This window comes from Humulus lupulus, chromosome 2 (assembly GCF_963169125.1).
Source record: "Humulus lupulus chromosome 2, drHumLupu1.1, whole genome shotgun sequence".
Classification (NCBI taxonomy): domain Eukaryota; kingdom Viridiplantae; phylum Streptophyta; class Magnoliopsida; order Rosales; family Cannabaceae; genus Humulus; species Humulus lupulus.
In genome coordinates this window covers 71,782,826-71,803,046 of record NC_084794.1, presented here as the reverse complement: position 1 = coordinate 71,803,046, position 20,221 = coordinate 71,782,826, and the positions used below count along the sequence as shown (strand labels likewise).

Genomic DNA, 20,221 nt, shown 5'->3' with positions numbered 1-20,221 from the left:
GATTCGTTAGGAATGGGCTCGTAATGTCTGGAACACATGTCCGCAACCTAGGCACCGGACCTACAAGCAGCGGGCAACCTCGAAGATGGTAACCTCGAAACCATTACAAGCTCGAAAGACAGACATCAAAACACGTCTGTTCTCAGATGGCCTCGGATCAGGGGTTCTGAGCCTGACATAAGTATGAGCTCGAAGTCGCATGATCTCCGGAAAATGTCATAGCTCGAAAGTCAGTAAGAAACCTGGGTGGGAACAGCACTGACAATGTAGATTGATAACTCTGAATATCCTAGCGAGTCATTTTGGAGAGACGCGGTCTACATTGATTGTTGTAAATCCCCTATAATAAAGGGATATTTATTATTCAGTTATACGCCCCCTGATCTTCAGGGGACGTTTCCTTGTATATAGGATTACAGGCTTTTAATGCCATTAAATTTATTTACATATACAGAATAACTTCCCAAAATATGTGGGATAGTATTCTGAAATTTCCTCTAGAAATAGAGAGGTCATGCACCATGAAAATGGACCGAATTTTTGTAATCTTGGGAGAAACTCTGGAGAATTCATTCTTAAAGAATTTCCAGAAATCATCTTAAGTTCTAATAACAAAGACTCGTGGACTAGGCAGAGTTAACTGCTGAACCACGTAAAAAATCTCATTTGTGTTATCATATTTTTCTTGGCCATAACCAATTATTGTTTTTGTGCTCTTATTTCACTGTTGACGAAAAACGGCGTCAACAGTTTGGTGTTTTCATTGAGAGCCTTAAGCATTCAGCCCTTGAACAAGTTATGGCCGCAAATGATCAGAACGTTCCTGAAGAAAATTATCCGAGACGCCCTGGGAAATAGCCGATGGTAAACCCAGATGTCGAAGAGAGAAGCGGATCCTCCGATTCTCGGGGACCACCCGCACCACCAAGGGGATGAGGATATGTATTACAATCCTGAGCGGTACGTTCCCATTGTGGAACTTGAAAACCGGCAGCTGAAACAGCAGTTGGCAGAAGCCAAAAAGCGGAATGAGAAGTTATCAAGGATAGCCGCAGAGGCCCAGGCGGCTCAGCCCCCGCCTCCGCGTGAAAACCAAGCTCCCCCTCCTAGGGACGTGCATGTTCCTCCCCGCAGGCCTTGTGGGCATCCACGAAATAATGTTGCCACAAGAAGGCTGGAACAACCTCCGGCACCAGCAGAGCCGTCCGCTCCCTCGAGACCCCAGAGAAGTACCCGAGCTAGGGCCTCGATTAATCCACCTGCGGAGGTACTTGCGGGAACTGAGAACAACCGAGCCCCTGCAGAGGCTCGGACTCAAGTCCCTGGGAACGCGCAAAATGCAACCAACCCATCTCGGGCAAACTCTGGACCGTCCAGACCACGAAATGGGTGGCAGCCACCGTCACCCATACGGTTCCCTCCATCGCCTATAAGATATCCTTCACCTCCTCGCAGGAATGCTCAACCAGTTCGAGATCAGGATGAAAGGCATGCGGGGAGGAGACAGGGAAACAGGGAAGCTTTCCAGGAGCGGAGAGGCACCCTATCTGAAAAAAGTCAAACGTCTAGGTCTCGCACGGCAGAAACGAGGCGGCACGAAAAAGACCCATCTTGAAATAATCATGTGACAAGTTTTACTAGTGATGACTCTGGAGATACCAGATCGGTCAGCATGCATGATCGAGGTCGAAAGAATACTGGGAGCCGCAGGAATCGCTCCGACCTACTGGAACACTTGGATCAAAGTCAGGGTAATGTTAACCCGATAAACTCGGACCTGAGGGATCGCTTAAATAGGCGTAAAGACCCCCTGCGGAGGCGCGAACCTGGAATTGTGATCGACGACAACCGATTCCAGACAAGACCCCTCGCGGACCCACTCCAGGAAAGAATTGATCAGTTAGAAAAGGCCTTCAGGCTTTTGAAAAATGAGCAAGGTCAGGATCGATATGAAGATTCTGATGAGGAGCTTGAACCGTTTGCTCCCCATATTTCCAACACTCCATTTCCCCAAGGATTTCAGATCCCTCACGTCCCAACGCTTGAAGGAAAGTCCAACCCATACAGCCATTTGAGTACATTCAATACCATAATGAGAGCAAGTAACGTGGGTTACGAGCTCAGATGCATGTTATTTCCAGCATCACTGACAGGACCATCCAAAAGCTGGTTCGAAAAATATAAAAGACACTCAATAACTTCTTGGGATTAGCTGTCTAAAGACTTCAAGAAGTAGTTCAGAGCCATGATGGGGGTTAGACCTGAGGTGTCAACCCTGACTAACGTTCGGCAGCAGCCAGGAGAGACATTGAAAAGTTAACTTACAAGGTTTAACTTGGAAGTTGCCCGAGCTCGGAATGTGGATGACAGCGGTCACTTAATGGCTGTCCAAGTTGGAGTTATGCCAGGAAGTGCTCTCTGGGATGACATGCAGAGGAAACCGATGAGGTCCCTAACCGATTTTAACAAACGGGCATAGAGGTTTGTCAATGTAGAGGAAGCGAGGTCGACACTTAATGTGGCTTCCCAGCCCGTAACTACAACAATAAACGTGAACTCTGCCTCAACCTCGGCAGACCCACCAGCTTCAAAGCCTGCTGCGGAAAACCCTTCCAAGAGAAAAAAGAACGAAGGGAGTAACCCCGAGGCCGAAGGAGGAAAGAAAAAGAAGGGGGAGAGATATTTCTCTGTGTACAGAGTGTACACCGAGCTCAACGAGTCTCGGGAGAACATATACCTGGCTAATGAAAACCAGGTCCCCTTCAGGCGTCCAGACCCAATGAGAAATCAGAAGTCCAAGAGGGACTCCAGCAAATATTTCCGGTTTCATAGAGACACCGGGCATACTACTGATGAATGTCGACAGCTGAAAGACGAGATCGAAGGGTTGATCTCGAGAGGTTATTTCAGGCAAGTCTTGTCTAAACCGGAGGCTTCAGGTCAACTTCTTAAATGGGCGGTTGAACTTGGACAATTCGAGATCACCTACCACCCAAGGACGACCATTAGGGCACAGACATTGGCAGACTTTATAGTGGAATGTACTGGCATGACCAACGATGAAGTTATAACCCCGGCCCACGAGCTGTGGAAACTTTACGTCGATGGTTCATCTAATGAAAATGGATCGGGGGCAGGGGTCATTTTGATTACCCCCGCAGGGAGCAGATTTCATTCTGCCTTAAGATTTGACTTCAAGGCGTCGAATAATGAGGCCGAATACGAGGCTTTACTGGCGGGACTTCATATAGCCAAAGAGCTCAAAGATAAAGCAATACATTGCTACAGCGACCCTCAGCTTGTGGTTAATCAAATCCTGGGAGAATACCAGGCTCGTGGCACGAAAATGGCAGCTTACTTGGAGAAGAAAAAATCCGCATTGGAACATTTCGAGTTTTATGCAATCGAACAGGTTCCCCGAGAGAAAAACTCAAATGCAGATGCCTTAGCTCGGCTCGCTACTTCTACCGAGAATGATGAGCTAAACGTTGTGCCCATAGAACACCTCTCGGCACCTAGCATTAACGAGCCGGAGGAGGAAGACATGTGTATGATTGAGTCTGAGCCTACCTGGATGACCCCGATAGTCGAATATCTCGAGACCGGAGTCCTTCCAAAAGATCGTAACCAGGCTCGAAAGTTAATGTATCAGCTTCCTCGTTACACCATTTTGGACGGAAAGCTGTATAGAAGGGGGTATTCCATGCCATTACTTCGATGCGTAACTCCACCCGAAGCCAAGAAAATCATCGAAGAAATTCATGAAGGGTTCTGTGGAGACCATACTGAGGGGCATAGCCTGTCCAAGAAAATCATACGCCAAGGATATTTCTGGCCTACCATTAAATCGGATTCTTTTGAGTACGTAAAGAAATGCGATAAATGCCAGAGATTCGCCACGATTCCTCGAGCCCCACCATCCGAGCTGACCATGTTGACTTCCCCATGGCCATTCGCGGTATGGGGAATCGACCTCATAGGCTCTCTCCCAACTGGCAAGGGCGGTGTGAAGTATGTTGTAGTTGCCATAGATTACTTCACAAAGTGGACAGAGGCTGAACCGTTAGCAACAATAACTTCCAAAAAGGTCATTGACTTCGTGGTAAAAAACATCGTATGTCGATATGGGATGCCGAGGAAAATTGTATCCGACAACGGAACCCAGTTCGATAGCGACTTGTTTACCAACTTTTGCGAGAAGAATGGAATAATAAAGAGTTTTTCGTCAGTAGCTCATCCTCAGGCGAATGGCCAAGTCGAAGCTGTAAACAAAATTCTCAAGAGTTCGCTAAAGAAAAAGTTGGAGAAAGCAAAGGGACGATGGCCCGAAGAATTGCCCCAAGTCCTATGGGGATATAGGACTACAACTAGAACGTCAACGGGACATACCCCATTTTCTCTAGCATACGGTTGCGAAGCTATGTTGCCTATCGAGGTCGAAATTCCTACAATCCGAACTCACATTTATGACCAAAACTCGAACCACACTTAGCTCGAAGAAACCTTAGACTTGATTGAAGAAAGAAGAAACGAAGCTCAGTTGAGGAACGCTGCCTACCAGCAACGAGCTACCAGGTACTTCAACAAGAGGGTTCGAGATCAAAAGTTCGGTGTGGGAGATCTGGTGTTAAGACGCGTATTTTTGGCAACACGAGATCCAGCAGCTGGTGTGCTCGGGCCAAATTGGGAAGGACCATACCAGATAGAATCAGTCATCCGGCCCAGTGTTTACAAGCTAGCGAGATTGGATGGGAGCCTGGTACCGCGAGCATGGAATGGCGAACACCTAAGACCTTACTACCAATAGTATAGGAAGGATGTTGCCTGTAACAATGATTGTTTATCTGTACTATTTTCGAATTCCATCAAATAAAGATCTATTTCGTTCAATATGTTATATTTCTCTTTATTTTTGCAATCTCTCTTAATTTAATAACCTATGGTCACACTCATAGGATATTAAGGGGGTATCATTGGTATATATACCATCAGCTTGAAAAATAAAATAACATATACGAAATACATGCAAGTGTTTGGATATAAACAAATGCGTGAGCTAAGGTAATTCAGATATAACCGATTATCAGAAACGTACAAGTGTTTGGATGTAACCAGACGCGCGAGCTTACATAGTTTGGATGTAACCAAATTATCAAAATATAAATACGTTTGGATGTAACCAAATATGCGAACTAAGTTAAAAATATGAGTGTATGGATTACAAACCAAACACGACCTTAAAAGGTTTGGAACAAACCAGCTAGAACTAATCAACGATAAGTTGGAACCTAAACCTACTTCGAGATAAGTCGAGATCGAGGCTGGAATATCTTATGGAAAATTAGTTTCGAACTCATAACCTTGGAGAAATAACCGAGGATGAGAAAAAGTAACTAAGCAATAAGATATAACTAAACCGTTTGCATTACACACCATACAAGTACTTTCGGGTTCATGGTTAAAGTAATATCCGACCTTGATAAATAACGAGATCGGAAGCGGATAATTTGAGCAAACGATGCATGAATGCATTGAGTCTCGAGCCTAAATCCAAACTATGTTTGTACGAATAAATAAACATATACGATTCCTTAATATAAAATGTGCAAAATATTTCAAACCAAGAAATAAAAAGCATGAGTATTAAAAGAAAAATAAATTGTATCAGCCCTACGGGCATAAAATAAAACAATTACAAAAATAAGGGGACACAGCCCCAAGATGAGATTCAAGAAGGAGCAGTCTCCTTGGCCTTCTCAGCATCAGTACCATTGGACCCCTCAGGACGAATAGCATGACTATCCTTTTGAGCAACCTCGGTGGCGGCCTCCCGAGCAGCCTCCTCCGCCTCAAGCCGAGCATTCCACTTATCAAGGAGCTTTGCCTCAAGAGGACCTAGGAAGCTGGTATTGAGGTCTTCATTATTGGCCCACATTCTGTACATGGCCAAATCAACCGCCTGGTCCTTCTTCTCTTTATACTCGGCAAGGAGGCGAGCCTTTTCACCCTCAATTATATCAAAAGTGGCGGCCTGGTCTTCTTCGAGCTTTTTGTTAGCCTCTTGGAGCCGAGTGTTCTCCTTCTCAAGCTCCGCGAGCCTGGCATTCTCCTTCTCAAGCTCCGCGAGCCTAGCATTCAGCTTCTCAAGCTCGGATGCCTTGGCCTTAAGCTCCTCGGCTCCTGCCTCAAGCTTTGCATTTGCTGCCTTCAGATCATCACTCACTTTGAGTTGAAGATCCTTCGCCTCCTGAGCATAGGACTTGCTCGAATGGATCTCGTTGTTCAACTTATAGTTGAGCTGGGCAGAAACAACAAGAGTCTGACAAAAAAAAAAATCATCATTAACACTCGGACCGTCTATAAATATAACTAAGAAAAAGAAAAGGGGGGAAGAAAAGTTACCATGACGGCAAGCTCGATACTCTTCTCGTAGAGGGCGGTGTAGTCTCGGGCGTTGTTCAAAAATTGCCATTGGGGAGCGTCAAAACTGCTAAAGCTTTGGCCGATTCGGGACAAGACGTCCGAGCCCAGTGTAGCCCCATGGGATCCAGCAGCATTGCCAATTACATACTCCTCAACGTGAGTAGAAACTGACAGCTTGTGAGTTAGAGAAGCAGAAGGCTTTTTGGGAGGTGGACCGAGTGTCGGGCGAACCAATACAGGAGGTTGAGGCTCGGCCATAACGGAGGCACAGACCTGTGAAGTTGACACCACAGTGGAGCTCGTGGCAGGCGGAGCCGGGGGAGGAGGTGTTTTTTTGGTCCTCTTGAGGACCTTGGTAGGCCGATCAACCTTTTGCGACCCCCTGGGGCGCTTGCTCCTCTTGGCACCGCCACTCTTGAGGATATTGTCAAGGTCGGAATCCATCTCACCTACACAGTCACGCCACAATGTGAGTTATAACAAAAGAGAAAAAGTATATAAAGTGACTCAACATCGCGTAGATATACAAAGTAATGAAAGGGCGAGTGGAGAGAAACCTAACTGGAACTCTCCTCCGAGCTTGAACTCGGAGACCATGAAATTTCCCCATCTTCAGAAGAGGAGGGGGGAGTACCTTCCCTATAGGTGGACGTCAACCTCGAAAGGTCCCTATAGTCATTGGTCCCATATTGGACGGCTATTCCGTCCCACACCTCGTTCAGACTGTACATAGTGTCATACTTCCCGAGCCAACTATCAAACCTATGAACCCGATCATCTACCCAAGTCCATATATAGAAATGGTCCCTATCGTCCTTGCATAATACTAACCTATCGGGTTTGTGTTTTAATAGGGTGGGGGACCACATTTTCGAGCTTAGGATGACTATACCTTGATCATCCGAGCCCGAGCTTGAGGCTTCGTCGTTGGCCTCGTTCCCCGACTGCGGGCTCCGTCGGCAAACCAGAGGCGGGGGCCTCACCTCTCTCCTTGGAGGGAGGATGCCTGTTGGCAAAGGCACGAGCTCCCAGAGGTCGTACTTTTTGTTGGACCAATCAGAGGTGGACTGGCCATCTCCCAAAAGCCCGCAAGCTCGGAGCTTACTCTCATGCAAAAGATATGAGAGAGACCTCCTGCCATAAGGGAGTTGGAGCAGAGCCTCTCTATGCTCCTTCATCACGTCAGTGGGAGTAAGACGATGATAGTTGGCTGAAAAATAAAACACATTTCAACTAAGTACGAGCCTACAGACAAAAGTCCGAGCACAGAGATAAAGAGGGTTGGGGTACTTACGAATCCGTCTGAATGAATAGTTTCGAGACGGGGATAGGCCATCTGTCCAGAAGAAGGCCTTCTTAAAGTCAGGAGGATGGTTGGGAAGATCCTCGAACACCTTTTTCTCCTTGGGGTAGCTCGAAAGATAGTAGAAGTCGTCCCCTCCCCGAGCTCGGGAGGGATTGCTTTTCAAACAAAAGAGATACAAGATCTCTTCTGGCGTGGGTCCTTCCCACTTCAACTCGTGGTACAACGACTTCAGGGCAGACAGAACCCTGTAAGAATTAGTATTGAGCTGGAATGGAGCCAACCCAACAAATTTTGTGAAGTCCTTGAAGAAAGACTTCAAAGGCAGTAACGCTCCTGCCTTCATAGTTCCTGGCTCCAAGCTGCGTACCTCAGCTTGTTATCAAGATTTCCATCTCCTAGGGCGCGACAGCTTCGCTCTTGTGAGGTAGGAGCTCGACACCTCAAGGAACCGAACAGTCTGAGACCATGGAAGGCCAGGATATCATTTATCTGACCTAGTGAGGTAACCGAGCTCCAGTAGTGCTCGGCCTCGAAGAAATCCCTCCTCGGCTGCGAGGTAGAAGGCTCCCCCATCAGTGAAAATTGGAGCTCTCCCGGACTGTACGCGATGGTCACTCTTAACTTAGGGTCGAGGGGGATTGGCCTGGGTCTTGAATTAGATTCCGGATAAAGGGCCTCTCGAAGGGTTCTCCTCTTCTTTTCTATGACCTCGACGATTTGGCGGTGATAGTGAGCTCGGGTTTCCTCTTGTTCGTGCGCGAGATCATATTCACGGATCAGACGTTGATTCCGAGCAAACAATGACTCTGGGCTCGGGGTTTTTGGCAAGTAAGGAATTTCCATAAACGACCCCCACCGTCTTTCCAGATTCTGTGACATCTAGCGAGAAAGAAAAAATGGTGAGGGCCATGCATGCAAGGATTCAAGAATTGCAAGCTTGACAAGACAAACTCGGGTGCTTGGGAGCGAAACGAGCTCGATACTAAAAACCCAATTAAGAGCCGGAGCGTGTATTCTACGAGAAAAAGGAGGAGAGTGGATAAATTTTTTGAAAATCCCGAAATATCAGGGAAAAAGGGTGACGGTTATTCAGAAATGGTAATCTTGGGTATCGTGCGTTCTTTATAACCAAGATTTTGTACCCGATATCTTGGTGGGAAAGATATGTCTCTTAAATTTTGAAAACCCAGAGAAAAGAGGCCTTGTTCTACATCAAAACCAGATTTGGAACCAGTGACTTAAACCTAGCATGGAGACTTAAACGTGAAAGCCTATCGGTCAAAACTTCATAGCGTGTCAAACTTAGAAAATAAACTAGTGCATTCCCAGAAATAAAAGAACAATACAGACAGGAACCGGCATAAAGGAAAATGAAAAGATCATCATATACTTACACAATGATGGCGATTGCAGAGAAATCATTGATTGAAGAAGAGGCTGCAGGTTTAACCTTACGGTCTCGAACAGACTGGCGGTCCTTTGTTTCTTTGGCAAGGAGAACATGCACAAGCAAAAAGCTCTCTGAGATGGCTTCTGGTTTTGCCTCTTTTCTTTTTTCTGATGAGTGTAAAATAAGAAGAAGACGATGACTAGGGCCTTATATATAGATGGTAAAAAAGGGATTAATCTGAGCCATTGGCTAGAATCCTTATAAAATCTGACGGTCAGGGACTAATGACATGATGGCACCGAAAAGGTGGCAGGCGAACGATGGTGGATGGATTTCCAAGGTACTCGAGTACCTTGGATGGGCAATACCCAATTGACACGTGTCCATTCTCAAGTGTGTGACGGTGCGGTCCCCGAAGAAAGTAGTTCAAAAGTTTCCTTCTCATAGGATTCGAACAAATACTTTTGAGGGGGAAAAATGTTACACCCAGATTTCGAGCACTAAGAATTGTGATCTCGAAAGGTGGATTCGTTAGGAATGGGCTCGTAATGTCTGGAACACGTGTCCGCAACCTAGGCACCGGACCTACAAGCAGCGGGCAGCCTCGAAGATGGTAGCCTCGAAACCATTACAAGCTCGAAAGACAGACATCAAAACACGTCTGTTCTTAGATGGCCTCAGATCAGGGGCTCCGAGCCTGACATAAGTATGAGCTCGAAGTCGCATGATCTCCGGGAAATGTCATAGCTCGAAAGTCAGTAAGAAACCTGGGTGGGAACAGCACTAACAATGTAGATTGATAACTCTGAATATCCTAGTGAGTCATTTTGGAGAGACGCGGTCTACATTGATTGTTGTAAATCCCCTATAATAAAAGGGATATTTATTATTCAGTTATACGCCCCCTGATCTTCAGGGGACGTTTCCTTGTATATAGGATTACAGGCTTTTAATGCCATTAAATTTATTTACATATGCAGAATAACTTCCCGAAATATGTGGGATAGTATTCTGAAATTTCCTCTATAAATAGAGAGGTCATGCACCATGAAAAGGGACCGAATTTTTGTAATCTTGGGAGAAACTCTGGAGAATTCATTCTTAAAGAATTTCCAGAAATCATCTTAAGTTCTAATAATAAAGACTCGTAGACTAGGCAGAGTTAACTGCTGAACCATGTAAAAAATCTCATTTGTGTTATCATATTTTTCTTGGTCATAACCAATTATTGTTTTCGTGCTCTTATTTCACTGTTGACAAAAAACGGCGTCAACAATTTTTAATTTGAAGATTTTAAACTAAAATTTATTTAGATCAGATTTAATTTGTATTTTATTTTATTTTAAAATATTTTTTTATAATTTTATTAATTTAATTATATGTTTTGATTAATTTTTTATGTTAAAAATATATTTAAAATAATTAGAAATATTTATTTATGTTTTATTTGGGTATGAAATTATTTTTGTTTTTAATTAATTAACTTAGAAATGCACGACTATTTTGATCATATTTAAAAATATTTTGACCGAAATCAATTTAAGAGTCCTCAATCAAATTTCTAAAAATATAAGGTCCAAACATGTAATGGACTAAAATGCAAGGTATAATCCTTATTATAACTAAGGTTATTATGATCATATTTTGACCGGAGGGTCCTAATTGTAGCATTTTACAAAACACAATGTCCAAAATAAAATTTATAAAAATGTAGAGTCCAAACTAATAAGGGACCAAAACACAAAATCTAAAAGGGTATAAGGGGTTTGGTGAAAATGACCATTAATAGTGTGTGAAAGTAAGTAAAATGTCCATGTTTTTAATTTTGTAGTAAAATAGCCTAACAACCTTTTTAATATTACATATTACCAAATATGTCATTTAGCAAAAAACTATTTTATTAGTTTTTATTTTAAAGTTATTTTGACTTTTTTTCATTTTTTTTATGAGTTGTTGAATGATATATCATACCACAAAATACATATACTGAGTTGAAAAATAATATACCAACAAAACTTAAAAAATTATTACTAAAATATGTATATACAATGCTTAAAAAATTATATACTACTATTAAAGCATGATACAAAATTATATACTACCACTATATATAGTAAGATAGAAACTAAATATTATAAAAAGAAATGATATATCATACCACAAAAAACATATACACTAGTTGGAAAATAATATACCAACAATCCATAAAAAACTTAAAAAATCAATATAACTTTAAAATAAAAACTAATTAAATAAAACTAATAAACTACTATATTAAAGTCATACACTCCTAAATAAATAAATGATAAAAAAAAAAATGACAATTTCGGTAATCAATAATGTAAAATGATCATTTCTACAATTTTTAAAATAATGACATTAGTTTCTTAATGTTATTGTTTTGGGTCATTTACTATAATTTCTCTTATAAACCATTCTTCTTCTTCTTCTTCTTATTATTATTATTATTATTATTATAAGGAACAATAAATTCAACTCTTTTTGTCCTCTTGTTTGTCTATCAATCTCTTAAGGTTTTTTCAGCTGTAGTCTTCATTCTTTACCCTTTGTAACACTTAAGTTTCGAAAATTGATTTTGTATCAGTTAAGTCCTCAATTTTTTTAAATCGTATCATTTAGGTCCCTAAATGTTATTTTTATTTCTTTTTTCTTTCAAAATACATAAATAAAATATAAAAAATGGTGAATCAATCTTTACAAAATTGGACCACTTAATTTATGACAATACCAAACATGACATTGAAACAAATATTTTCATGACATTTTAAAAAATATTTAATGGTTTTATAAATTAAATTAATTTTTCATTAAAAAAAATCTTACCTATAAATTTTTAATATTAATAACTGAACTATCATGAAATTATAAATATTTATAATTTACATATTTATTTTTTATTTTGTAAATTTTTTCTATAATGTAACTTATAACTAATCATATATATATATGTGTGTGTGTGTGTGCACTCATAATGGTTACTATCCATGGATGGTTACTTTAATATTAACCATTGAATTAAGATTAATGGTCTATATTTATAGTTGTTAATTAATATTTCTAAAAATAAATTTTAATTTTTTCAAATGTTTGGAAGTGTTACCTGATGAAAAACATGTATTTATTATGAAAAATATAATATTGTAAACTTTTTATTTTTCAAATGCATGTCACTTTCTAAATATAGCTAGTGTCTCTCATTAGATAGAAATAACATTAATTATGGCAAAAAAATAACTAAATTCAAAATTAATGTAGAAAAAAAATATTTACCTGTTAGTGACTTGCTATATCAAGTCACTATGTTACCACATCATCATAATTGTTAGTACCCATCTATGGGTAGTAACTATTAAAAAATCTTCCATATATATATATATATATGCACATAAATAACTTTATATACACTGTTATTAAGTTTTAAAAAAATATATGAAATTAAAAAGCATAAACATAATAAAAATTGATAATATCAAGATAATCAAGATAATATAGTTATTGATATTAATTATAAAACAACAATGCACGTAAGAATATTTTTTTAATAAAACATTATTTTAATTTATAAATATATTAAATATTTTAAAAAATGTCATGAATTTTTTTTTCTCATATCATGTTTGTTATTTTTATAAATTAAATATTCAATTATTTTAAGAATGATTCACTATTTATTTTGTATTTTTTATATATATTTCAAAGAAAAAATAAAGAAAAATAATATTTAGGAACCTAAATGATAAGATTTGAAAAAGTTAAGGACATAACTGAAACAAAATCAACTCTTGAGACCTAAATATTACAAAGTATAAAAAATAAGAAACTGGGCTGAAAAAAAAAAAAAAAACCATCTCTTGAATTAAACATACAATTGACGGATTATGCGATGGACCTTGACCAATTGACTTCATAATATTAGAAAGAAAGTCTTTTTGCTATCTAGTTAACATATGTATTTATAATTTAATATGTGATGAACGTGGATTTTTTTTTCTGGCCTTCTTCTATATCTAAATTCAGACTTATCACTATTGCTACAACCACCTGATGCTAAAGTCGTTGCACTGCAGAAGCGGCTAATGAACAATCTTTGAGGAAGATTTTTGCAAATTAAAGTTGAAAATATATTTTCCAAAATTTGACATGAACTTGCAATGGAGGAGCATGTTCTTGGTTTGAGTACATGAAAACAGGAAGCTTGTTTTCTATTCTAAGCAACAATGACGAGATTGAGCAATTGGATTAGATGAAGAGAGTAAAATATGATGAAAAACACATTATATGCATTGTCTTATCATCATAAAATAATCGCTGAAGGAACCACGGATAAAGGACTAATTATCTGGCCGAACTCACCAATCTTGTGAAGCAATATAACTGGCATATATCATATTTACCAGAAGTTTCTTCAACCATAACCATAAACACGCAGCCAAAAAGGTTAAATTATGTTTTCTATACCATTTTTAAATGAAATGAAAAACAAGGCTGGATCATTCTTTCCTGTTAAGTTTAACCTTTCAATACAATTTCCTAGCCTTTGAGCAGGGTCATCAAGACTGGAGTACCTTAGTTACTCAGCCTCTCAACATTTCAAAAAGTTAAATTGGCACCATTCCAAGCCCACCACAACTTAGTTCATCAGTTGATCTCTAACATATTTTCATACCCCATAAAAATAAGAACAAGCAAAACAAGGGTCAGAGTTCAAACTGCACTCACTTCGAAGATTGTTCTCTAGGTTTTGGTGACCAGTTTCGCTGATTGAGGTGATACGGAGAAGCATGCTGAGCATTTGATGCAGAGAGGCTTCTTATTGGTTGTCCATTCCTAACGAGCCCTGTCTGCATTCTACTGTTATTTCTAGCAGCAGACCCAGATCGCTCTACCTGAAGAGCTTGAAAGTATGATGAGGAAGACGCCATATCCTTCATCTCAGGCAGAGGCTTTAGCACTTCAACAACTTCACTCATCAATGGCCTAGCTTTCTGGTCACGGGTAAGGCAGTGAGCAGCCAATTGAAGTGCTTTCTGAGCACCTTTGATTGAGAAACGACCTTCAAGTCGAGGATCTAATAGTCGATAGAACCTTCGCCTTTCTCCAAGATGTGGCCGCGCCCACTCCACCAAGTTCTGCTCTCCATTCGGTCGATTTTTGTCCATAGATCTTCGGCCAGTCAACATTTCAAGCAGAACCACTCCAAAGCTATAGACATCGCTCTTTGAAGTAAGATGTCCTAATCGAAGATAAAAAATATTATAGTTAATTGGGTTACAGCTTTTTTTTTAAAAAAAAAACACATATTCCATAATTAATGGTTTAAGCCAAAGCCATAAATTGAGCCTAAGACATTATTCTGGAATAATTTAAAATGAAATAAGAAACAATTACTTTTACCATCAAAGTTAAAATAAAAAAAAATTATAATAGCATCATCTCTTTGAGATGTCTTTTTTTAACCTAGTTAAAAAACAAAAACAGAAAAATGATCTTTGATGGATTTTAATAAAGATGAAAACGCCCAATGTAAATCAATATAGAATAATCATTACATATACAACAAACAATGGATGAAGTAACATAAAATGAGAAACCCCTAGCTACTACTTTATTTCTTCATTTATAAAGATGGGCTATACACACTAACCTGTCATCACATACTCAGGAGCTGCATAACCATAAGTGCCCATCACCCGGGTAGATACATGAGTTTTATCACCCTCTGGACCATCTTTAGCTAGCCCAAAATCAGAAAGCTTTGCATTGTAGTCCTGGAATTTTAAGTCTCCAGTTAAAAAAAAAAAAAAGGTTTTAAAGTACAATTAAATATATTGTAAACCAAAATCAGCAACGCACCGCATCCAATAAGATATTAGATGTTTTAAAATCTCGGTATATCACTGGCTTTTCAGCTTCCTCGTGAAGAAAGGCAAGACCTTTTGCAGCACCAAGTGCTATTTTCATTCTGATTGACCAAGGAAGAGGCAGAGACCCTGTGAGACATACCAAAATAGTTATGGTTAAAATTCTGCCACATTCTTTGACCAAAAATAAAAGGAAAGAAAGAAAATGAAGAAAGAAGAGAAGCAAATCCTTTAATGAATTCCCTGCATATAGAAAATCAAATTATTAACTAGGCCTTCAAAATTGCTATTATAGTACACAAACTTCCTTAAATTGGAAATTTTACAAGTATTATTACTTTAAATGTTCATTCAATCAAAAACAACAATGTCAATCATTACCTTGAAACTATCCAAGTGTTAATCTATGCACTCTCATTCATTACTATCCCAACTTAAAAGAAAAGAAGACAGTTATCCCTATGCAATCATTACATGAACAGTAATAAACACAAAATGATAGAAATATAACCAGTAAGTGTGTGTATCCTAATCACGTTTTATCACTTTTGTATACCAATCATTGTCAAAATAATTTTTTTCACCTTCTGAAGTTTTGATACCTTGAAACTAAGAAAAACTTATGTGGCAAATTTACTTCGAGCTAAGCACAACACCTCTTGAAAGCCACAATAATATATAATCACAAACCTGTCTTAGTCTATGTTATCATACTAAAAAGCTTGTCATAAGTTATATTAAGCATTGTAAAAAAAAATAGTTCAATCTTCTCCAAACATGATATGCCATTAGCAGAACAACTCCAACCAACAAAAGCAGAAAGAAAGAAAAGAAATTCAGACATAACAAAACCACAGTATTAAAAGAAAGGGGAGAAGAACAAATATGACGAGCTGATAAGCAAACATGAAAGTGATGCAATGGAAAATAAACCAACTTCCCTAAAGTTTATTTACTGTCACATACTCCTAAAAAGGTGATTCTCCAAGCTTCCACGGGGCATAAACTCATAAACAAGTAACCTTTGATCATCCTCGATGCAGCAACCAATCAACTTAACTAAATTCTGGTGCAGAAGGTCACCAAGATAATTAACTTCAGCCTGCAACAAAGGAAACACACAGGTATGCTTAAATTCTTGTATTAAAGAAAAAGTAAATAAACTGTTCTAGTCTATAGTAAAGATAGCTAAAATTAAGTTATAGTAAGGTGCCAGACCAGCCATTCTCTGTGACCCTGGAGTCCATCATGATTCAGAGTCTTTACTGCAACTGGAATCCCCATGCCTGCTTTCACTGGAGCAGTTCCACCTTCGCTGATCCAACCTTTGTATACACAGCCAAATCCACCCTCACCCAGAAGACTCTCAGATCTAAAACCTCTTGTAGCAGACTTCAGCTCATTAAAGTTGAATTTTCGAAGCTGAGAAGAAATTTTCAATTCCTCAGCTACATTGGGAGTTGATGGAGTACTTTCAGCAAAGCTAGTAGTTGTCGACGATGAAACTACTGGAACAACTGGTTGGTCTTTGCTGGTGTCATTTGTAGATTTACTTTCCGCTGATATAGATATGAGAACAATTAACATCATCAACCATAAACAAACACCTAAGCCCTAAATGAATTATGGCTCCTACATTTACACATAACGTATAGCATGTAACGTATAAAGAATCAAACTATTTACTGCTATGAACATGACAGGACACATGTCCATAATTAATAGTTGTACTTGTAGATCCGTTATCCAGTATTAAGAACAGTTCTATTTAATCATCAAAGGATCAAATAAAAAAGCCAACAATACGTCGTTGTCATCTAAGGTAAGTGCATGGAAAGCCATGCAAAATATCCCTTTGGTAGGTTTATTTCCGAGTAATGAACACAAGAGTTAGACTTCAATGCACTAAAGCCTAAGTATGCATGTGATTAGAGCATTCCTCATTTGGTAACTTCGTCATACACTCGTCAACATTACATACATGGAGGCATCAGTCCAGTAAAAAAGTCAGAGCTTTTATTGTCTTTGCAAATGTGGAAAACAACCTGTAGCATACAAATTTTCTAAAATAATGGATCAATGATTAGCAATTTTTCATGAAAACAGAATATACTTGTTTGTATCAAAGGTTTTTTAATAGCAAATCATAAAAACATTTGGAAATAACAATAAATTCTATTTCTTTGAAATATCGAAAAAGTGTATCCCACAAGTTGTTTGCACGTTTGAAGAAGAATTAAACCTTGGTGTTTCCATCAAGATCGACGTCGCCACGTATCTAACTATGGCAAGTGTACAACAAAGTATTTACCAAATTACTAAAACAGCAAAGGTGTTAAACTTTTGGAATTGACTAAAACACCAAATCTGAAAAACAATTCTTTAAACGCTTGTGACCGCTACTGTTCCAAGCAAACTGGAACAAGTACACATCTATGTAAGTACTTATAATTGGAGAGCAACTACAAGCCCCTGCAACTGATTCTTTATGCAGCTTCTAGCCAATTATTATGGACAGGTACTTTCATACTTCTCATTTTTTATGCAACTTGTGCACTAAGTCTTTTGGATTAGAATCCAGCTTATAAATTTTAAGTTTATCACCACTACATACTCCAGTGTAATGGACCAGAATTGCTAAGTCCTTATCTAATATCCAAGTATTTACCTTTCCATTATAAAATCATTAGAGGGTTAGAGATGAGAAGGCACAACATGATCAAAAATTATAATTTGTGATTCCCAAACCTTACTTAGCATTACTTGTTAGGATAAGAATTAAAAAACAAACAACCATTAACAAATCATGCCATATTGGTCAAAACACCTAAACACTAAATAAAAATTCACTACCAAGGACAAAGTAATGTAATAAAGCATAATTACAGCATAGAGAACCTCTGCAGCAAAAGAATTACATAAAGAACAATATAGAATCAATTTCAGCTATGAGCATGCCATGATATGAAATGGCAGTCAAGATATGAGAATGAAATAAAAATATAGCATGAATGATCCTGCATTACTTGGGAGCCAAAAACAAACTACATACTATATACACCATATGACATTGCGATGAATCAATAAATGCCCATAACAATTAAATTCATAAAATGAGCAAGGAGATAAAGATACATTGAAAAATATAACAATTCTTAATCGTTGAATAAAATTTTACCATATTGTGTGCTAGTACCACTGCCACTTATGGAGCCATCCACTTTGGCCTTCGAAGACAAGCAGCCCCCCATGAACCTAAATTTAATCCAACACCCTGTCCCTTCATCATCCTCGTCTTTCTTTTTCTTTCCATTTGATTTTCCCACACTCCACGCACCAACTTGAATAGCATCAGGACCTAATCCCATCTTCTCAAAATCCTCAAACATAACAACCCATCACTGATAAATATGCCATTCTACAAAAACCAAAACACTCCCATCCCCACTTACAAAAAAATTCTCAAATCTACCAATATCAAAGCTCATCAAATAGTACTATAAATTCAAAATTTACCCAATGCAAAACCAAACCCACAAAAAGAATCGTCAAAATAGTCAAAATTCTACCAAACCCGCTAGACCCTTTCAAAAACTGAGAGTGCTCAATTCAAAACAAAATGATGAGAGGAGATAAAATAACCCAAAAAAATCATCAAACCCATATGAAAGAACTGGCTTTTAAAAGGTTTGAATCGTTCAAAACGACTGGATTAGATGACAAAGAAGACATGCAAGACAAAAAATACAGAACAAGACCAACAACCCCACTAAAGTAATCTGTAGCTATCACAGAAAGAACACTCAAAGGTTTGATGTTTAATGTTCATCCCCAAACAAAAAAAGACCCCATTCATGAAAACCAGAGACTGAGCATTTTGAAGAGACAAAATGTATCATTGATAATGAATTGTCAGTTCTCTTATATAGTACCAAAAAAGACACTCACTCATCACTCGCTAAAACACACATTTGAGAAAGACAGAGCGAGTTAAACAAACCAAAAAAATCCAAACGGGCAATGTGGTTCGGAGAGAACGATAAAGAGAGGAGGAGAGAGAGTGAGAGAATCAAAAGAGCATTAATTTGAGCGTTAAGAAGAGAGAAGAATTTTTTGAAGAGAAAGGAAAGCGAGAACAAAAATAGCAGGTAGAGAGGCAAAGCAGTAGCTTGGCTTCCATATCTGATTGCCTACTTGTCCGGTGTTCAACAGTAACTTCGTCAAAAAAGTTATTTTTTTTTTAAATTAAAAAAATTAATAATAAATAATTTTTTTTTTTATAAAAATTGTTGCTTTTTTTTCGGTCTTCGGTCAGGAACTTTTCTGCTTTTTTGTCGGGCTGTTTTAACTTTTTTGATTTGGACCAGATTCATCAGGCCCAATAGCTGAATAGCTACATTTAAAGACCCTATAAAGCCCTTGTGCCTTTCCACTCGGCCCAAACTTCACTCTGTTCATTTTTCCAGTTTATTTTTTTCTTATCTTTTTTATTTTATATTACAACCCAAAGTAACTTTCTTTTTCTTTGCTAAAAACATCTCTACACAATTGCTTTATAATCATGATTCTTGCTAAATAAAAACATATTGATAAACAATTGGTATTATAACAAGTTTTTCAAATAACTACATAATTATTGAATTAATAATGATAGTCGTTTTCAAAATAATAATAATAATGGTAGTAATGGTCCTATAAAAAAAATACTAATCCAATCATTAATTGCCAGATTATTCTATCACGTGGCTAGGCCTTTAGGCCTAAAGTTAAACATATAAATAAATATTATTATTATAGTTTGTTTCATTAATAGGGAACCTTTCCCTCATTAAGGATGCAACGTAAACATAGTAATGTACACATATTACAATCCTATTATATACGTGTCCTGATCTTGAAGGTTCATTTTTTTTAATTAATAGCATCAAATAATGATGATCATTGCTTTGTTTATTGATTATTTATTCATCTGTTGATTTCTTTTTTGTTAGACACAACAAATTAATTAGACTATGTTACAAAGTGCTTGGCTACTATTATTATTATTATTATTATTATTATTATTATTATTATCTCATAGAAAAATCCGAATTTTATCAAAAAATACTATACACTTATATTGCTAATATTTTGAATGACTTATCGATTTTAAAGTAAATTTACAAGTAATGTTTTGTGATTGTTTTTTTTTTAACTCAATCATCTATACATGGCGTAGTG

At 38.1% G+C, this 20,221-nt stretch overlaps 1 protein-coding gene across 1 annotated transcript; it reads right to left on the bottom strand.

Annotated features, from left to right (window-relative positions):
• Positions 1–13,573: 13,573 nt before the first annotated feature.
• On the bottom strand, positions 13,574–19,101 carry LOC133818011 (serine/threonine-protein kinase PBL34-like). The gene is made up of 6 exons (XM_062250691.1): positions 18,180–19,101; positions 16,220–16,560; positions 15,968–16,103; positions 14,994–15,130; positions 14,785–14,908; positions 13,574–14,373 (listed from the first exon to the last, which is right to left on the bottom strand). Exons 1-6 carry the CDS (start codon positions 18,388–18,390, stop codon positions 13,856–13,858), a joined length of 1,467 nt encoding a protein of 488 aa, XP_062106675.1. The 5' UTR covers positions 18,391–19,101; the 3' UTR covers positions 13,574–13,855.
• Between the last annotated feature and the right edge of the window lie 1,120 nt (positions 19,102–20,221).